The sequence below is a fragment of the Elephantulus edwardii genome, unplaced genomic scaffold (assembly GCF_000299155.1).
Source record: "Elephantulus edwardii isolate Elephantulus edwardi_28Jun2011 unplaced genomic scaffold, EleEdw1.0 scaffold00056, whole genome shotgun sequence".
Taxonomy (NCBI): Eukaryota; Metazoa; Chordata; class Mammalia; order Macroscelidea; family Macroscelididae; genus Elephantulus; species Elephantulus edwardii.
In genome coordinates this window covers 10,590,709-10,612,383 of record NW_006399806.1, presented here as the reverse complement: position 1 = coordinate 10,612,383, position 21,675 = coordinate 10,590,709, and the positions used below count along the sequence as shown (strand labels likewise).

The 21,675-nt window shown below is 38.2% G+C and overlaps 1 protein-coding gene across 1 annotated transcript in view; it reads left to right on the top strand.

Annotated features, from left to right (window-relative positions):
* The window catches only part of CNTN5 (contactin 5), a 789,484-nt gene extending 769,086 nt beyond the window's left edge, over nucleotides 1–20,398 (top strand). The window contains exons 18-21 of the mRNA XM_006887326.1: nucleotides 3,072–3,258; nucleotides 3,694–3,806; nucleotides 13,864–14,032; nucleotides 19,870–20,398. Of these exons, the coding sequence (XP_006887388.1) occupies nucleotides 3,072–3,258; nucleotides 3,694–3,806; nucleotides 13,864–14,032; nucleotides 19,870–19,973 (573 nt within the window). The 3' untranslated portion in view covers nucleotides 19,974–20,398. The remainder of the gene's footprint in view (nucleotides 1–3,071; nucleotides 3,259–3,693; nucleotides 3,807–13,863; nucleotides 14,033–19,869) is intronic.
* The last annotated feature ends 1,277 nt before the right edge of the window (nucleotides 20,399–21,675 follow it).

The window sequence follows — 21,675 nt, the reverse complement described above, 5'->3', positions numbered from 1 at the left end:
TTGGCGCAGGATAGAGCAGGGTTTAGGACTGTTGTGCATAGGGTCGCTATGAGTCGAAAACGACTCAACGGCACATAACAACAACAACAACAGACTATATAAAGAAGAATAGACTTTCAATATTGGAGGAAGTTTTATCAACAACCTGCATGAAACAGAAAACAACTTTGCTTGCTGAAAGTGAAGAAGACTTGAAGCACTTATTAGAGAAGATCAAGACTACATCTTTCCTCATGGATTATACTGCAATATTAAAAAAAATCCTCACCACTTGATCAATAGGAAACATCATGATTAATATAGAAAAGATTGAAGTTGTTAAGAATTTCATATTATTTGTTGTCACAATCAACATCAGGGTAGCAGCAGTTAGAAAAATCAAAAGCAGTACTGTATTTGGGAAATCTGTTGTTAAAGACTTCTCCAGAAAACTAAAGAGTGAAGTCAATTTAAAGACAGAGGTGCATATGATCTAGGCCACGGTATCTTCAACTGCTTCCTAAGCATCTGAAAGTTGGGCAGTGAATAGGGTTGACAGAAGAAGAATCATTGCCTTCGAATTATGGTGTTGGTGACGAGTACTGAATATACTATATAATACTAAAAGAATAAACTAATCTATTTGAAAAGACATGTCCTGGAAAGGGTTAAACCGGGTGGCTCCTTGGAGGCAAGGATTCTGAGGCTCCGTCTAACATACTTTGGACATCAGGATGGGAGTGTCAGAGACAGTGCGATTGGCACAGGACAGAGCAGAGTTTAGGGCTGTTGTACATAGGGTCGCTATGAGTCGCAAGCAACTGGACGGCACATAACAACAACAACAATTTGAAGAGACGTGTAACCAGAGTACTCCTTAGAGGCAAGAACAGTAAAACATAATCTCACTCTGGGCAAATTTTCAGGAGGAACCAGATCTTGGAGAGGAGCACTGTCTTGGCAAGGGCAGAGCCACAGTGAAAGAGTAGAAAACCCTCAACAAGATGGACTGACATGGTAACTAGCACAATGGACTTGAGCAGGCAGGGATCATGGGGATGGAACCGGATAGGGCAAGGTTCAGATGTGCTGTTTATAGGGTCACTGTGAGTTGTAGTCAACCTGATGACACCTAACAACAACAACAGCAAGTACAAAACAGTACAAGGAAGAAAATATGGCTATCTAATAATAGTTTTCATATCACTAAACTGCAGTTGGAATTTATCACCTTCTTTCTTCTCTACTTATTTTTATTCCCTTGTGTTCAGCCAGCACGTTGGCTGGTTGAGATCCTGAATATAGTATATTGATTTAAATATTTATTCATTAAAGAGAAGAGCCTGTAAGGACTTCTGTTGACCACAAACACAAGGGCAATCTTGGAAATACTCCAGAATGTCTCCATATTCTAAACTTATTCCTTAATGCCCATGTTACAACTTTAACTGAAGGAAATGTGATATTGGGATTTGTAGTCTCTACAGGAGGCAAAGAAATGACACTAACCCACAGCTCTTACCACTGAAAAGAAAAAAAAAAATTTACTTCCTGCATGTACTTAAAAAAAAAAAAACAAGAGTAAATTCAGAGCCATCAAGTTGATTTCAACTCATAGCAACCCTGTAGGACCGAGTATGACTATTCTTCATGAGGTTTCCAAATTGTAACTCTTTACAGAAGTAGACTGTTTCATTTTTCTTTCATGATACAACTCGTAGATTAGAACCACCAATCCTTTTAGCTGGCAGCTCAGTACTTTGTTACACCACAAAGTACTTGTGTACTTTTTTACTTATGTACAGTGCATTTCTAGTGTCTAAACAAAATTAAATCTTTGCTACAGTCACTGAGTCTCTAAAAGAGATAAAGTTTGGCATGGGGCCAGCTACCATGAGCTCATGGCACAAACTACGCTTTGACAGAAAGCAGTTCCATCATGCCTCGCTCTCATATACTACCAATGTTTTCTTTTTAATGTACATTCAAGCCATTCCAAGGTCTCATGAATGTTCATTACTAACTATTCTGTCCCTGTCAGGGATTGTAAATTTGAAAAGAGGCTTTGATTCTGTAAGCATAGTGGTTAGAGGAAGACAGGTTTAAGCAGCCATAGCTCAAAGCAGAATCTTGGATGTGGTGTAAACAGGTGAGATTGTTCACTGCACATTAGTGGGTAAGCGTAACTAAACTTGTGTTTGTCTTGCTTACTGGCTTTTACCTGGCACTGTGTAACAGTCTGCCTTTATAAAGATTTCAACTCAATTCATTGCCGTCGAGTCAGAATTCAATCATAGCTAACCCTCCAGTAGGTTCTCCAATGCTGTAAATCTCACAGGAGGATATTACCTACCTTTCTCTTGATGAGTTGCTGGTGGATTCAAACCACCCACCTTTGGGTTGACAGAGAAATTCCTTACACATTAGAGCACCAAAGCCTCCCTGTAAAGATTTACAACCTTAACAGCTTTTGTGAATAATTTCTACTCTATCCTATAAAATCAGTATTAATTAAGTTCTGTCCAACAGCGATGGGCTGTTGTTGTTGTTTGGTGTGAAGTTTGGTTGCAACTCTAGTGGTACAATGATTGAAGTGCTTGGCTATTAATCAAAAGGAGATTTGGTAGCCTAGTGGGTAGGGAGATCCTCTGCAAACCAAGAGAGACAGTTCGAATCCACCAGTACTCCTCAGGAGAAAGATCTCCTCTCAAACAATTTACAGCCTCTAAAAAGCTACTGAAGGGTCAGAGAAGAGTCAATTCTTTAGATAACAATGATAACCAATTAGCCAAAAGGTGGAAAGATCCACAGGAGAAAGATTTGGTGATTTGTTTCCATAAAAGTTACAGCCTTGGAAATCCCGTGGGGCAGTTCTCCTCAACATATGGGGTCTCCTGAGTAGGAATCGACTTGGTGGTAATTGTAGGAAAGTCTATGAATTAAACGATATAGGAGTGATGTCTTTCCATGCGATCCTTGGTGATCAGCATGCATTCTCCCTACCACAAAAGGGGGGGGGGGGGCGGGGCGGGAAATCAAGACAGTATGAAGGAAACTTAAAATTAATCGGTCATGTGATAATTTGTTGGCAGATTGCTTACCGGAAAGATATGGAACAAGAAGAAGCCATAGAAACTGTCAAAACCAGGGGGAATGAGTCGTCTATTATCTTGACAGGATTAGAAGGCAATACGTTGTATCACTTCACAGTGAGGGCTTACAATGGAGCTGGATATGGGCCACCTAGCAGTGAAGTGAGTGCAACCACCAAGAAATCCCGTAAGTGATCTGGGCTTGTTGTTTGTTTCAAACAAAAGGGAAATATCACTTCACATTTTTTAAAGCCATGTGAGGCCTGTAACAAGCAGAGTTGAAGGGGGTTTGATTCATAGTCTTGCTTCAATGCTTAGATCCAAATTTCAAAACTAGCTCTGAAAATTTTGCATTCACAATAGATAAAGGTTATCTTCCTGTGAAACAAGACTAAGTGATTCTGACACAGAAGGGAGATAAAAGGATTCGGGTTTAAAAGCTCAGTAGAGGAGCTATTAAAATGACACTCCTGGAGCAAAACCCCTCCTTATCTGATTTCAGCTGGAGAGAAGCCGATGGTGCCAGCCAACCACAGCACATAAGACTGAAATACAAGGATTAAAATAAAGATATGTATTTTACAACCGTTGTCATTCCTCTTTCTCTTTTTTTCTGTTACAGCACCTAGTCAAGCACCAAGCAACATCAGGTGGGAGCAACAAGGCTCCCAGGTTTCTCTTGGCTGGGAGCCTGTCAGACCACTAGCCAATGAATCTGAAGTCGTGGGTTACAAGGTCAGTGTTTCTCCACTTTCCTACATAGACACTCCTCAAGAAAATTAGAGAATGTATAACTAGCTAATAAGGCATAAGAAGATCCATTATCAGAACTTCCTTCTGAAGTGTGTTTTGTCTTGTTTTCTCCTTCACACAGTTCACAGAGTGTTACAGTACTGATCCGAAGTCCACGCAAAGTGATTTGAACCCACCAGGGACTCTGTGCAGTCTTCTCCCAGGCACTTTACAGTCTTAGAGAGTCAAAGGAACGTCAGACTGTCAATCAGTTAGGATTCGCCAGCAATGTTGTTGTTGTTATGTGTCATCGAGTCGCTTGTGACTCATAGCAACCCTGTGTACAAGAGCCCTAAACACTGTTCTATCCTGTGCCAACCTAGCCATCTCAAATGTACTCATTCCAACCACTCCACTCACAGAATCAATCCATCTCATCGAAGGTGAGAAAGAAATAAAAAGAGGGATAGATAGAGAGAGAGTAAAAAGAGATTAAGATCTTAGACTTCCTGTAGGTGGGAAAGTCAAGAAAAAAAATTTCATTTTCATAAAGCATAGGAAGGGATGGAGTCAGAAAAGCAGCAACAATCTGAGTATAGTATGAAGACCACTTCATAAAACATGGTGGCAGGACCAGCTGCATTGAGACTGGCACTCTTGACATTCTCTTCCAGTAGACAAACTTCGCTGGTAGATGGGAAATACTGGGCAGCGTCATTTAAGTTACAAGACTTCCTAGTAGTTAAATAAGAGAGCTCTGGTGACCCAATGGGTAAAAAGTTACACTATCAACCCAAAGGCAGGTATTCCAAATCTGCTTTAGAGGAGAAAGAAGGGCAATCTTGTGTGTGATGTACTGCTTCTGAAAAACCACTGTCAGAAGGATCAGCAAGGAGTCATTTCAAATGCAATGGCACTGGGTTGGAGTGTTATTAGCTAAATATGAGGGGGAAATATTAGACCCAACATTAAAAGAATGGGAGAAAAAAACAAAACAAAAACCCAACAACTCCCTCAACTTCCTGTTGAGTAGGCTTCCACCCACTTCTGGTCTGTGCTCCGAGAGTTTCCAATGGCTTTGATATTTCAGAGGTAGAGCAGTAGGACTTTCCATGGTGCCATGTGTGGCCTAAACCACTAGCCTTTTTGTTAATAGGCAAACTAGAATTCTTCATTAAAAAAGAAATCCATGGAAATAGAGAAACTACCAAGTATCTCAAATACAGCAACCGCTATATCCCAACAAGATGCCTAAGAGTGTATTTATAGTTTGTTTTGGAAAGTAACTTGTATTATTTTCCAAGTAGTCATGGCTATATATTGAACTGACTGTATTTAAAATTCTTTTTCTATAATATTTGGTTCTATTTACTGCCCCAAGCTCCACAGAGAAATTAGTGCTCGAATATTATTTATGGTAGTGGGGGATTATGTATTGAGATTGTTAGCAGCTTCAGATTTCTTGGCTCCACAATCAACACTCTTGGTGCAAGCAGTCAGGAAATCAAAAGAAGAATTGCACTGGGAGTGTCTGCTTTCAGGGACCTCTCAGAGTACTGAAGAGTAACAATGTCAGTCTGAAGACTCAGGTGCATCTGGTCCAGGCCATGGACTTTACAAGTATTTGCTATTTATCAGAAAGCTGGACTATGGGACAATGGCTAAGGATGATAAAAGGAGAATTGATGCCTTTAAGCAGTGATGTTGGAGAAGAATATTAAATATACCGTGAACTTCTAGGAGAACAAATAGGTTTGTTCTATAGAGGGTGAAAGCAGACTGCTCGTTAGGGGCAAAGATTCTGAATCTTGTTCCGATATACTTTGGGCATGTTGCAAGGAGTGACTTGTCCTTGGAGAGAGACATCATGCTTTGATGGTGGAGGGACAATGCAAGAGAGGAAGACCCTAAATGCAACGGACTGATTCAGTGACTGGGCAATGGAGTGGGTGTGTCAGAGGTTGGCTGGAAATAGAGAAGGATTCAGAGCTGTTTTATATAGGGTCACTAGGAATCACTGGCAACTCAATGGCACATAAAAATAATAATATTTAAACTAAAAATCACCATGATAGGTGAGTTTTCATCTATCAGAACTAGTAACACAGGACTTTGTATCTATGGTGCAAAAATTCTGAAGCTAAAATCTGAAGAGTTATAAATGGAATATATGTTTTAAAGTAATTCCTCACAGGAATATTTTAAGACAAATTGCAGCATTTCTTATATACTGTAATTAGTGTGGATTGTAGACACCCCCATGTCACATAGATCTTCTAGCTTAGGGGAGAATTGCTAGCATGGTTCATCTTAATTATATAAATTCATGACAAATAGACACATATAGCCAGAGGAACTTTATTCCATTGACTTAAAATCGCTGCATCTCCATAGATCCATTAGTCACAACAGTAAGTTCCTAAAAAAGGAATCTAGTAAAAACAAAAAGCAAAAGACCTCAAAGCCCACTTTCATGCTATTAAACCTCATTAAACCTTCTGATGGATGAGATGACCCCCTGGTAGAAGAAATACAGGCAGAAATGGACACAGAGAGCCCCGAGAGGGACAGAACAGATTGATGATATGAATTTTACACAGAGCTTATATTCTCCCAGGAAGATTTTCACTGAACAGGTAAGCAAAGGTAAAAAGCACTCCTGACATGTGCACAATGGGACAGGGGTATAATAAGAAACAATGGCTGAAAACCTGAACATAAATTAAAGAAAATTAAGCTACAGTAACTGGGGCAATAGAGGTTGGTGGGTCAGAATTAGACTCAGGACAAAGCAGGGTTCAGATACTGTACATAGGGTTACTATGGGACGCAGGTGACTCAATGGCACATAACAACAACTTTAAGATCATGGACATAGAACCCTTTTTATGATGAGTAAATTATAACTTTGAGAAGAATGCCTACAACATTGGTAAGAAAGAATCTCCATTGACTCTAAGGGTTAAATTGTAACATCCAAAGGGAAATTCACCCAGGTAAAACTGAGTCAAACCTGGAGCTCTTGCTGCAAAAGGCCAAGGACTGTAGTCTTCCTTATGGATGGATGCTCAACATCAAGAAGGCAAAGGTTCTCACCACTGGGCCAATTGGCAGCACCATGGATGGAGAAGAGATTGAGGTTGCTAACAGTCATAGCTTGTTAGGCTCTACAATCAACACTCTTGGCACCACGAGTCAGGAAATCAAAAGAAAAATGCATTAGGTAAATCTGCTGTCAGGGACCTTTCCAGAGTCAGTCTACAGACTAATAAAGTGTGCCTAATCCAATAGTCTCCATAATTATTTTCTATGCATCAGAGAGCTGGATAATGATCAAGGATGACAGAAGAATTGATGCCTTTAAGTTGTGGTGCTGGAGAAGAGTCTTGGACATACTGTGGACTGCCAAGAAAACAAATGGGTCTGTCTTGGAGAGGGGGCAACCAAGTTTCTCCCTGGAGGCTTGGACTAGGATTTTGAAGCTCCATCTAACAGACTTAGGGTATGTGGCCAGGAGGAACTGATCCTTGGAGAAGGACATCACACTCTGAATGATGGAGGGACTGTTCAGGAGAGAAAAACCCTGGATAAGATGGATTAATACAGCAACTAGGGCAGTGGGGATAGGTGTGTCAGAATCAGTGAGACTGGCTCAGGACAGGGCACGCTTCAGAGTTGTTATACAGAAGGTTAGTATGGGTCATAAGTGACTCGACAACACATAACAACAACATAGAATAATTAGGGATGGGCATGATGAGGGGAGAAAATATACCTCATCTTTGACTCCTATGACATCCTAAGAAACTACTACCAGGTTAATAGTCACATCAGTATTATGGTGAGCCACCTTTTCTTAAGCATAGTAACATGTGACTTTCTCAAAACAGGAAGAACTACATGGGCATGTCAGCACACTGATCAAAAGATCTCTTTCCACCTGTTCAGACTCAGTTAGTTCCTGGGGTTTTGAAAAAATGTGAGGTGAAATATTTCTTGCTGATCATTATAAGAAGGGCTTCCATGATTAATTGGAATATCAAAAGACAGGTAACTTTATTTTCACTTCTTGTCTTTGCCAAAATAGATTTAGCTCAAAAAAGTACGTGGCATATACAGCATGGTGTGTTAATTGAACCGTTAATGCTTGAGAGTTAAAATGCCAGGACTAAATATTCCATCCCCTTTGGCTGTGAATAAAAAGTCTCATGTTTCAAGGCCACCCAGAGGTGCCTCAGAAGAAGACGCTAGTGATTTACATCTGAAAAATTGAGCCTTGACAATGTATGAAGCACAGTTTTACTCTGACACACATGGGCTCACCATGAGTTGGGATCAACCCCACAGCAATTGGTAATCCTGGTAAATTCAGTAAAGACCTCTTCTAGAAACTCCCCATTCTAAAAATAATTGAAAGTAAAAAGTATGGAATATAAATTAGTTTGATCTGTAGACTTCATCTATAAATAAACCACTAACCTCTTCATTTGTATAGTTAAGATACTATATATACTTCATATGGTTTGAAGCTCAACAGGAAGAAGACAAAGATTCTTACAAGTGGACAAATTGACAGCACCATGGTAAATGGAGAAGAGATTGAGATTGTTAACAATTTCAGCTTGCTTGGCTCCACGATCAACACTCTTATCACCAGCAGTCAAGAAATCAAAAGATAAACTGCCTTGGGGAAGTTTACTGTCAGGGACCTCTCCAAGGTCCTAAAAACAAAGGGTATCCATTTAGGAACTAAGGTGCACATAATTCAGGCCATGGATGTCACAATTACTATGCATCAGAGATCTGGACAATGACTAAGGATGACAGAAGAAGAATTGATGCCTTTGAATTATGATGCTGGAGAAGAGAATTTAACATACCATGGGCCTCCAGGAAAACAAATAGGTCTATCTTGGAGAGGGTAAAACCAAGTTTCTCCTTGAAGGCAAAGATTTTGAAGCTCTGCCTGACATATTTTGAGCATGTGGCCAGGAGGGACCAATCCTCGGAGAAAGACATCATGCTTGGAAGGATAGAAGGACAGCACAGGAGAGAAAGACATTGGATGTGACAGATTAACACAGTAACTGGGGTAATGAGGGAAGATGTCGCAGAGTCAGTGAGACTAGCTCAGGATAGAGCAGGATTCAGAGCTTTTGTACATAGGGGCACTAGGAGTCACAGGCAACTCGATGGCACACAACAATAATAGAGACTGTTACAATTTAAAAATAAAAAAAAAAAAAACAAAACACCAGCTTGTATGTTAACCTAATAAGACAAACCAGTAGAATTTGCCATTTGGCCAACCTCTTTTCTAAAAAAGGACAGATTTCTTTCTCTTGATTTCAGAGATTGGAATGTCAGCAATACTTTTAAATAGAAGACATTACCACAAAAAGATACAATGGCAGGAGATTTTTTTTGTCCAAAGGTGTTAACAGGAGAAACGCAGTATTCCCAAAACAATTTCTGAGTAGGACCCTCAAAAGCGTCTGAAAGTACAAGAATGGAAGAATGGAATTGGGCTACTGCATTCTTCATCCACACAACACCACTGTAGTTTCAGATTCCTCACTTTTTTTCTTCATAAAGAGCACTTGTCCATTTACTAATGATGATATAGATGTTCAAAGGGCGAAAAGATCTTTAATATTCCATCAGTCTCAGGAATACTTGTGAGTATGTGGTTTTCAGGCTTTGTCGAGTCAAGTACAACTCATAGTGACCCTATGAACAGTAGATCTGAACCTTGTCCTATCCTGGGCCACCCTCACAATCTCTGACACACTACAGCCCAGTGCTGCAGTCACTGTGTCAGTCCACCTGGTTGAGGGCCGTCCTCTCATTCACCCTCCCCTCACAATTTCAAGCATGATGCCCTTCTCCAAGGAATAGTCTCTGCTAGAAAAATGACCAAAGTATGTGAGATGAAGCTTTATTATCTTTGGAGAACATTCTGAGTATTCTGGGTGCATATTCTCCAAGACATAGCTGTCTGCTGTTTTGATAGTCCATGAGATATTATTCAGTAATATTCTCTACTTCATAGCTCAAAGGCATATTTTTTTTCTTCTGTTATCCTTACTCACAGCAAAAAAAAAATTTCCATCTTTACTCACACTTACTTACTCATACTTTCTCATTACCATCAAGCAGAGTCAACCCATAGTGGGCCCACCTTTGGGTTTCTGGGACTGTAAATAACACTGGAGGACATTGACCATCCTCAGCCAATAGGGCCGCTGGATTTGAACTGTCAGAAAGGTATCATAGTTGGGTTAGCGTCATAATTCCCAATAGCTTATGCCGCCAGGGCTCCCTTTACATGTTTTGAAAACACATTGTGCAAAAACCATACATAATATATTTTCCAAAGCTTGCAAATCCCTATTTGTACTTTCACTAACTGCACTATAGCAAATTTTTCCCATAGTGAGGACTTCACTTTCTACTTTAACATCCATTGGATTTATTGGTGAGTCTTCATCCTGATGCCTACTGATGTGGAGATCTCGCTCCAGCAGCAGCCTCACCAGCCTCTCCGTGATGTTCTAAAGTAGTTGCCCTCCCAGAAGGGTTCCTTCTCTACCTTGTAATCTGCTCTCTCTAATGCAAGAAGGCAGACATATTTTTTCCTACCCTAGTTATGTTGTTGTTATGTGCCGTCGAGTCGTTTGTGACTCATAGCGACCCTATGTACAACAGCCCTAAACTGTGCTCTATCCTGTGCCAATCTCATTACCTCTGACAAACCCATCCCGAGTACCCCAGTCACTGAATCAATGCACCTCATAGAGGGTCTTCCCCTCCTGTGCTGTCCCTCCACTCTACTCAGCATGATGTCCCTCTCTAAAGACCTGTCTCTCCTTACAACATGTCCAAAGTATGTCAGACGAAGCCCCAGAATCCTTGCCTCCAAGGAGCAGCCTGGTTTAATCGTCTCTACAATTAATCTGTTTGTTTTTCCAGCAGTCCATGGTACATCCAATACTCTTCTCCAGCACCACAGCTCAAAGGTGTCAATTCTCCTTCTATCCTCCCTAGTCATTGTCCAACTCTTTGATGCATAACAAGTGATTGCAAAAACCATGGCCTGTATCAGGTGGACCTTAGTCTCCAGAGAGACACTGTTGCTCTTCAGTATTTTGGAGAGGTCCCTAACTGCAGACTTTCCCATCGCAATACGTTTTTTTATTTCCTGGCTACTGGTGCCAAGAGTGTTGACCGTGGAGCCGAGCAAACTGAAGCTGTCCCCCACAAAAGTGGGCAGCCCTAATGCAGGCAGTGCGTAAGGCCCACTTTCCACACTGGTGAGTCCACTGTGATAAGTGCCCCTGGCTCGCTGCAGCCACACATGCTGCTCAGTTTGCCAGCTGAGCAGTGTGTCAATATTCTCCTTGCATGGACACTATGGAGAATGTGTGGTAGCCTCAGAGGCACAAAGGTGTCATGTGCCCATTTCTTGGATGGGTCAGGCCAGATTGGCCACCAAGGATCCTCTGCACCTACACCATCCAATAGCCTGGCTTCAACTGGGGCCACTGCCACAGGACCCAGGGCCAGGTGAGCAGCATCACTTGCTCAGGCTGGGACAACTCTCCACTCGGCCCTGGCCATCCTGTGTGCATGAACCCAGGCACAGGGCAGCTACAAGGAACGCCACTGCTCATAGGACATCTCGACTGTATCAAAGCAATCATGCAATTTTCACTCTTTATTTTCCAGTTGCTAACATACCTGGTAACTCTATCCATGGCTCCTTGACCATGGCTTATACTTTCACTATGCAAATCTGCTCAAAGGTTTTCCAAACTGTTGAATGAGAGTGAAGGAGGCTTCTAGGCTTAAGACATGTCTAGTATATTCATGAACGTACTATGCCAGAACCTCCAAACATAATTTCCTCATTTCTACTCGGGGTGTATGTGTATTTATGTGTAAGAAAAACAGAGAGAGATTTACTTAGGCACACTGTTTTGGAAAAAATATTGTAGACTTACCTCATTGTTTTGAGTTTGTATCACACATAGAGAACAGTCCTTTTTTTAGCAGCGGTACCATACACATATTTTTGTTTCGTTTAGAATCATCTCTTTGAATAACTATTGCTCTCAGTATTTTTTAAATGGATTTTTAAAAATAATCTTGACAATACATTAGACAAATTCTCTTTGGCCTAAAGAGAGCTGTCATCATATTGGCCAATCTATAAATGTCTAGATTCTGAAAATACTCCCTGACCTTCTTTCTGTCAATAATTGGTTTTGACATGCCTTTCTAACATTTCAACCACCTCATATTTCTCATTATCATCTATATTTTCTAAGTTAGGATTTTAAACTTAGCCAAGGATCTTTAAAGCACCGAAGACTAATCATTAATTTATTATATCTTTTCATTTACTATACTTACCTAGCAACTACTTGTGTACCTGCTTTGCGACTCATAGCACTACATTTCCCTGGATCAATTGGTAAAAGACACGTTTAATCTCAAGCTCCTTTTGCTACCATTAACTGCTCTTTTTCTTGCCTTTACCTTTTCTTCCTAAATCTCAGCTGATCTACAAGTTTTTCTTCAATTCTAATGTTTTACAGCAACATTAGATATGCATTGCTGGCTGCGTTTTTCTTTGTCATAGAATTGTAATTTATTGAACCATAATAACAGTGTCCTCTAAAATAGTCACTCCCCTGCCAATCCTCACCGATTTACATACTTTCTCATTCTCATAAATTTGCTTTCTAATTACCACATGTGGATGATCAGAATTCTAATTCCTTATGCTGCTACAGTCAAAATCAGATGCATACATTCTGATACAATGTGATTTCTTAAGAAACAAACAAACAAAAAGAAGAAAAAAACAAAAGACGACTGTAGGATTCTTCTAGGAAGTCTTAACTGATTGTCAACCCTCCACCAAGCACCTTTCTCTGCCTGTTACAATAGTATCAAACCTACACACTATTGCAGTATGTTATACTCCATTGAGTTCAGCTCCAATATTAGACTGTAAGTGCTACGAGAACAAGGACTCCATTGTCTTGGTCTCTGTTGAATCTGTAATATGATACACTATGCCCGACCCATAGGAGATGCCTCATGAATATTGGGCATGTTCTTATACTTTTTAATTCCTTTGAAGCTATGGCATCCTCCCCAGTAAGGATTTCAGCACAAAAACTAGTGTAAATTTCATAGTAGATAAGTCAATTCTACCCCAAGACCCTAAAGTAAAATTCAATTCATAAGGAATGAATGAAGTGAAATGTAGAATACATGTTACCAGAATGCAGAGGGGACTGGATACAATCAAGATTGTATACATGGAAAGATTGCTTTTCAACAGTTTTCATCTTTTTCCTTGTTCTGCACCTAGAATGATTCAAGCTCAGAAAGTGGTTTACTAGAATTAGTTTTTCTTTCATTTCCCAAGCAGTTGCTTGGGAAAGCTTTATGATGCAACTGAAATGCTGACCCATTGACAGTGAGCAATGACAGATAGCATCAAGAGAAGCCGTTTTCTCTTACTGTGCTTAGTGTGCATCAAGTCGTGCACTAGGTTCTTTACATATATTCTGCATTTCATTATCCTAACTATATAGTAGATGTTATTACCTTCAATTAATGGGTGAAAAATCTGAAACTTAGAAAGGTTAGTTACTTGCCAAAGTAAACTGTTCCATGTCCCTTTCATTGCCATTGGATCTCACCGAACTCACAACTGACTCTCCATCAGGTTTCTGAGAATGTAAATTGCCCAGAAGATTGATATCTTTCTCCTGTAGAGCCCCTGCTGAAGTCAAACCACCAGAGAAGCATGGTCTTTGAATTAGTAGCACAGCTTCCCGTGGACTGTGTCACTAGAGCTATCGCATTTTTCCTTAGCATTATATATATACTTTGTTGTGTGTATTATATGTGTTTCATTTTTTTACCTGTCTCTCTAAGCTGTGAACAACTCTTGCTGAATTGAGAATCTGACATGAAGTAGGTGTTCAATAAGTATTTGGAATGCTGAATAAATTATCTAAACTATTCTTATTGCTTGTAGGTTTTTTATAGGCAAGAAGGCCACAGCAACAGTGAAGTAATTGAAACACAGAAACCTCAAGCAGTAGTACCACTCCCTGATGCAGGAGTCTACATTATTGAAGTCCGAGCATCCAGTGAAGGAGGAGATGGGACAGCTAGTTCCCAAATCAGGGTACCATCATATTCAGGTAAGCTGTAAGATAAAAGGCAAGTTGGATGATGCAGAGAAGCGCCACAATTCTTGCAAACCTCACCTCATCTGACAGCAAGGATTATGTGGTTCAGAAATTTTGAGAGGTTTGTCTTCATGCTCTGATTTCTATGTCATCTGACTAACATGAACCACAGTAGTTTACCTACAACTGCTAAATTTTACAAATTTAGAAATAAGATGATGTTGCATTAGAATATTCTTATTCATGGAACCCCTTTGCCTGTCTTGATCTCAAGTAATATGGTTTTGCTTACTTTTTTGGGTTTTCAAATATTGCTTTGAAACTGATCTTGCATGTTATTTAACATGCTCTTTTCTATTGCCCTGATAACATGTTTAGACTTAGGATGGAATGCAGGAATGTTTAAAGACAATGCCCTGGAAAGTTAAATTTTGATCATTCTTACTATTTTCACAACAAATAACAAATTTTCTTGGGTACCACTGTTATCATCATTAGCAATATTAGCATTTATTTGTTATTACTACGTTATTTACTGTGTATCAGACACAGTAATAAGTATTTTCTATATATTTTCTCATTTAATTTTCTAGCAGTCATAAAGAGGAGAGCTTGCAAAGAAATTTTAATTCATTTGTATACATTCTTAACTTTAATTAGTGGCATAAACAGGATTCAAACTCAAGTATACTTATATTTTGAATCCACAGTTTCCTTGGAGAAAACTTGGTGACGTCGCCCAGTAAAAATTTAACATAGAAAACCCTATAGGGAAGTTCTATTCTGTCATATAGGGCCACTGGTGGCTTAGTAAAGAATTGTGCTGCCAACCCAAAGGTATATGGTTCAAATCCATCAATTGCTCCACAGTAGAAAAATGGGTAATCTCCTGTTCAATTTAACTTCCTCTGAAAACCTGCTGGAGAGTCACCTATGGGTCACTGCTAATTCAATGATATTTAACAATAGTGCATCAGAATTGGCTTAATGACAAACAACAACATCCTCGTTGTCTAAGAGTTTGCTCATCTTAACCACCGCCATTATTATTTACAGCACAAAAGAAAATTAATGAAAGAAAGGAGGATTTTAGAAATTTTTATTAAAATGGCCATTTTACTAAGGTAATCTAAAAAAAGAGGGGAAACAAAGAAAATAGATCTTTTAAATCTCTAAAAAAAATTACAAAATACTTAAGAAAAATGTGGATGATTTCAAATTAAAAAAGGGGAAAGAAAAAATAGCTCAAGAGAAATGGAACATTCTGGAAAGTAACAATAACATCAAAATTAGACTCAAATTACTATTAAGACCAAAGAGGAAAAAAAAAAAAGAGCAGAAAATACTGAAAGGAATCTGACAGATGAGGTCAGACTTTAGAAGAATGTGGAAGAAAACATGAGTCAAAGGACATATAACCAAAGGTAAAACTTCAGTTTGGGGTGCAGAAGTCTCAAGGTATGTTGGGAAAGAAAAAAATAAGAATCAGCCATAAGTAGAGAAAATTTCAGGGGAAAAAAGTTAAGTGTGATCCTTTGACTGTGTTTATAATATGCAGAACAAGAAGGGGCAAATAAATTCATTATTAAGACAGTATCCTCTTAATTCACAGTAAAAAAAATTTAAAAGAAAGAAAGGCAATTCAACTCTTGTTTTGGTTCATCTTCAAAAGGAAAAACGACACTCAATTTGGAAAGGCTAAAGAAATCATCACTAATAAATAATTAAAACTTAAGTGAATAAATTTCAAGTTGAATTAATGATGAGAAAATGAAAAAGTATCTGGTGATTTAAACTAAAAGTTTTCAGATCTCAAATTATATTACCAAGTGGAGAATGACTTTTTGGATAAAATTATAAAATCACTGTGATGATATGTTTTTGTTGTTGTTGTTGTTTACCATTGGGTCTGAATCGACCCATAGCTGACGCTCCGGCGAGTTTTCGGAGGCAGTTAATTGCATGGAAGGAGACTGCCCATCATTCTCCCCTAGAGCGGCTACAGGCCTCAAACTGCGTGCCTTCTGGATTGCAGTGCATCTTCTTGCCACTAGGGCACCAGAGCGCTCTGATTAATTAATATTTAAAAATATGTGATTGATTGCAAAGCTTTTCATATAAAATTACCTCATTTATTGTACCTAATGAACAAACCAGAAAAAATATAACAGTCCAAATTCCTATTGGGGAAAAAAGGTAAAGCTCAAATATTTACTCAAAATCACCTAATCACCTAACTATGAAAAATTTGAGTGGACTTGAACTACAACACATCATCATAGCCTCAGTTAATTCTTTCCACTGAGACTATGCTGAAGGCAGAATATAAGTGTCATTGTGTTCTTTAGTGCTGTTTAGTGGACTACATTTTTCTGGTATCATTTGCTTTCTCCAGGATATATCTGATATCAGCAATGATATCCCTGGTGCCATGACTTCTTCTAAGTCCTGCTTGAAACTTCTACCAGTTCCCTGTACTGTTCTTGCTGTTTTTGAATGATCGTCTGAAGTATTTTTCTTGCATATAATATTAATAATATTGTTCAATAGTTTCCACATTGTGTTGGATCACCTTTTTGGGAAAGGGAACAGATATAGATCTCTTCCAATCCATTGGCCAGACAGCTGTTCTTCAAACTTCCTGAAATAGACTGGTGACCAAATGCAGGGCTGCATCTGTAATTTAAATAAGTCAATTGGCATCCCATCAATTTATTAAATTCCATATTTTCAAAATGTTTTGGTATAGCTGCACCTAAAACTATTTAAAAATGAAAAATCAAGAACAAAACATAAGATGGGCAATATTTTCAAAAATTTGGAAGGAGACGGAACTATGGTCTAAATACATGGCCATACAAACATATACTTACATGGTTCATTTACAAAAGTATAGTTTCATGGATAGAATAGCAGTAGTGTCTCTCTATTTATTAGTGCACAATTGAACTGATCAAATGTGGATGTTACATTTTCAAAAGCACTGAGAGAGACTAATGATTATTGCTGAAAAGTGAACAAGATGAGCAGTATCTTCTTTGTTTATAAGTCTCAAGTTTATAACAAGAACAGCATAATCAGTGTTTACCATGCACGAGCAAGTTCCTGTTCTTTCCCTCTACTTTGCATGTATTCTCTAGTTTTACCTTTCCAGTGACCCTATAGTTAGGTACATTATCATCCTCTAGTTCCTGGAGCTTCTTTTTAACATAGTTGGATTTCATAAGAATCTGAATAAAGTCAGCCCCAAGATTGTAAGTATTTATAAAATCTTTTCTTTTCTCATCTGTATTTTAATTAATTTGTCACTTCTATTCCATGAAAGAAGAAATAAAGGGTCATTTTTATGTTAGAGTTAACGACATTTTGGCTAATGTAACCATCTTCCTGGGCTTCAACAAATGTGTAATATAGTCTACCATAGTCCCTTTCCCCAAAAAAACAAACCCATGTCCATCCGGCCAAGCCCAGTTAAAATATACACACATGCACACACAACTCATGTCTATATATTGCAAAGGAGTTTGTCATCTTTCTCCCACACAGCAGTTGGTGGATTCAAAACACCTGCCTTTGAATTGGCAGTACAACTTCCTGCCCACTAAGCCCCAATAACTCCCCAATCCAACTAATGTGTAATGTGTGTGTGTGTGTGTGTGTGTGTGTGTGTGACCAGCTACCTAATCTCCCTATTTCCAATTAATAGTGAATCTATATAACAGAGCAGAACTTTTCTCATAGGATTTCTGAGTTCTCACAGCTGCACCATACTTGGCACCTATATCCCACATAAATTGAAAAATGTTTGGTTTCATCTCCATGATTTTTCCAAAAGCCAAAAGCCTAAGAAGGTAGATGACTTCTTAATTGAACGATTAAATTGGCTGGCTAGTTTTACAGTTTGGGCCAGGACCTAGTTCAATGTTTCCTTTGCATTTCACTCTACCAAAATAATATCTTTTTCCTCTGTGGATTTTATGTGAAATTTGAGATGCAGACACTACTTAACATTCTGAAAGTGAGATATTTTCGTAAAAGTGTCAGGTAAGTTGATTTAACAAGGACCCAGCTACTCACAAATAAATAGAAAGCTGTTTCACAGGTCTTATTTATTAAGCATCCTCAGACCAATCCAGGGAGGCTTTTTCATCTTGCCTTTCTTATGAGCTCATGTGTAGCTATGCACTTCTCAGTAGCCTCGGTTTTGTACAAGTGGAAATAAATTTAATATTCCCCAATATGTTGATTAATAGGTTTTATTAGTGCATTAGCTATAAAAATTTCCAGATAAAACAAGATTTGCTGCCTTTGTTTGTGATTTACCAAGCAAATGATTCTACCACATTTAAGTAAGCATCTGGAAAATAAATTAAGACTCTACCTCTATAATGAAAATCATGCACAAAAGTCTCCTTAAACTCAATCTGGCCAGACAAGATAACTTGACAGAAGAATTATTCCAAAAATTGGGTGCTGTTATAATATTAGCAGTAGTGTGAAGGCCAGTTTCTATTTTAAAAGAGACTACATATAAGAACCTCTAGTTATATTAACCTTTATCTCAGTTATTTAAAAAACATCCCCACTGTCATTGAGTCAGAATCACCGGTAGTTGATCATCCAGCAGTTTTCCAAGGCTTTAAATTGCAAAGAAAAGATTACTCCTTTTTTTCCTGAGTTGCTGATGGTGTATTTGAAACACCATTGAGGCAGCCCAACTCCCTGTACACTACACCACCAGAGCCCCTATTATGCAAGTTTAAATCCTTCTAAGCATCAGCAACAGGGTGAAAAGTAATAATACTTACTATATAGGATATGGTGAAGAATAAAAAAGATACTGGGTTTAAAAGGCTTATTTTAGTGTATGGCACATTATATACCTTCATAAAATATTTTTAAGATGAGATTCTACTAATATTTCAAGGTAGTATCTAATAGTTATGTGAACCTATCCTAACTGCATCTGACTCATTTTAGATCAGCTAGAGTTAACAAATGACTGTCTAAATATATTAACATGCATTGTTTGGGTCTAAAAAAGAGTATATCCTGTGAATAAGAGTGAGGGAAGATATCTTTCTTTCATCAATTTTTATACGTTTGGTGCAATTGAGTTGACTATGAATCATAGCAACTCTGTGAAAAATAGATCTGAACCTTACCCATCACACGCAATCCCACAATCTTGAGATGACACTGTTGACACTTGTACTTACTGTGTCAACTTGTCTCGCTGAGGGTCTTCATTCTCTTTTGCTTACCCTCTACCTTTCTGAGCAGAATGTCTTTTTCCAAGGACTGATTCCTTCTAGTAATATGCCCAAAACATACAAGACAAAGTCTCACCATCCTTGCCTTTGAGGAGCACTCTGGTTGCTCTTATTCAAGACAGACTTGTTTGGGTTTTTGGCACTTCATGGGGTAGCCAATCCTCTTTGCTTCTCCACAATTCAAAGGCATCAATTCTTCTGTCATCCTTTCTTATTGGTCCACTTTCAGATGCATGTGAAGTACTTTGACATAGAAGATATAAGTCAATTATATTCAACAGAAATGGTCAAGTCAATCAAGGGCCCAGTTTACTTCTGTATCATCAAATTAACAGCTAATTGATGGTCCTTTATATTACTAAATCATTGAGTAATCAAGGGTCTTCTTAACACACAGTATTTCAGATATGTTGCCCTTCTGTACAACTTGGGAACCACAAACAATGTCTTACTTTGTAAACATGAACAATATGCTCAACAGAACTAGGATCAATATTTCACTCATTGTATCAAATGTTCAAAAGTTACTCTTTCCAAATAATCAGTCCAAAATTATTTGCTTCTCTTTTTTCATAGGTGGAAAAATCACAAGTGCCCAGTCGACCCTCCACAATTTGTCTACATCCTCATCATCAGTAACATTGCTCTTGGCGTTGATGATTCCTTCAACCTCCTGGTGAACACTGCAGACTTGATTTCTATTCTTTCTATTAGCTTGAAGACAGCAGTGGATAGAGTGTAGTGTAAGTGGACCGACCAGGACCTTGAGATGAGCTTTAAAAACTTGGAACTACACATGGTGCACTTAACAAGAGGTTGGGAAGAATGTTTCTTATCCATCAGGTTTCTCTTTGATTTTTGTAAAGGAAAGGACAGTTCCTGGTCCAATAAAAATATGCAGATTATATGTAATGAAATTTTGTAAGCAAATGTAATTTCTGTCAAATGTATTCTTTACTTTTTTAATATGTTGCAATTTGGTTTTATATCTGAGGACTGAATGTGTGCCATCCATTTATTAAGTAAGTGGCTGCTAGTAGATCTGTTTCAAACACAAGTACGAAAATAAGAATGAAAATTTTGCTTAGGACTCTATGTCTAGTGTGGGGTTTTTTGTTGGGTTGCTTTGGTTGGTTGGTTGGTTTGGGTTTTGTTTTTTTTTTCCTTTCAGCTGACAATTCCAATTTGACAAACCAGCTGGAGATAGGAAAAATACTTGGGTTATGTGGTCCATTTTAGGATAAGTACACAAAATATGTTCTGGAAAAATACTGTATGATTGCATAGTGAAATAGCAAGATTTGTCAATATGCTATTCTATATGCATCCCTAGAGCAAGTTATTAGGATAGGGAGTAAGCCATTTATATTAGTGCAAGGTACATAGAAAGTGAGTCCAAATGAATTTAAGTGCTATTGTGTTTCATCAAGTACTATGTTACTTAGCTGAAAATATTGTAAATGTTTATTTTTAATAACAAAAGATAATTTAAAGTCACAAAAAAAATTAGATCACTAAAAATTGCCAATACTGACATGCTACCAGGGGTGTTACCTTGATAATGAAATGACTAAGGCACAGAACTTTTCCATTATTGTTCTCCTGGGGGGTGGGGGTGGATGTAATTAGGTTCAAGATTTTCTTTTATTTTCAAATAATTTTAAGAATAATAAAAATTCATTTTGCAAGGAAGTATATATACATATATAACCAGGGGATTTAAAGAGTTCAAGTATAACAAATTTTTATTTTTTAAAACAAGCCCATGAGTCACCACTCTCAATTCTTACCCAACTGTTACCATTTTTAAAAAGCTCTTGGATAATTTTTTTAAAGTGAGTTCTGGAAACATGACTTCCACAGGAAGACTCAAATAGTCTAGCCAGCTATGCACTGCTTGATTTTGTGGCATGAAAAATGATTCTATTAACTATTTAAGGTAGCCGACTTGATGCAACCAGTTCTAAGGAGTTGTTGGGAAGAAAGGTGAATGTTTCTTCATCTTATGTTAATTCATACAAAAATGGAGAACAAGCTAAAGTTGGCCTTATACCTATGAAGATGCCTGAAAGAAAGAGTTTTATTTGGGGGTGTTTTGGGTTTTCTCCTGGGTGGGTGGGAGGAACAGAAAAGAGCCTGAAAATAAACCAGTTTTCCAGTTAATGCTCATATGAATGCAAAATATAATTATTTTCTTTTCCTTTTATATAGTCTAAAAGTGTTAATTCTATTTGTCTCTTTAACCACAAGGAAGTTAAAGTAAGGTTGAGATCAAACTGCTAGCTTTGAAGGCTGTTTGCTGTAGAATCAGAGAAGAGATTGAATTTGAGCTTTTGTTCTGAGCATTCTAAAAGATGACTTCAGAAGCACAGTGTAATTATT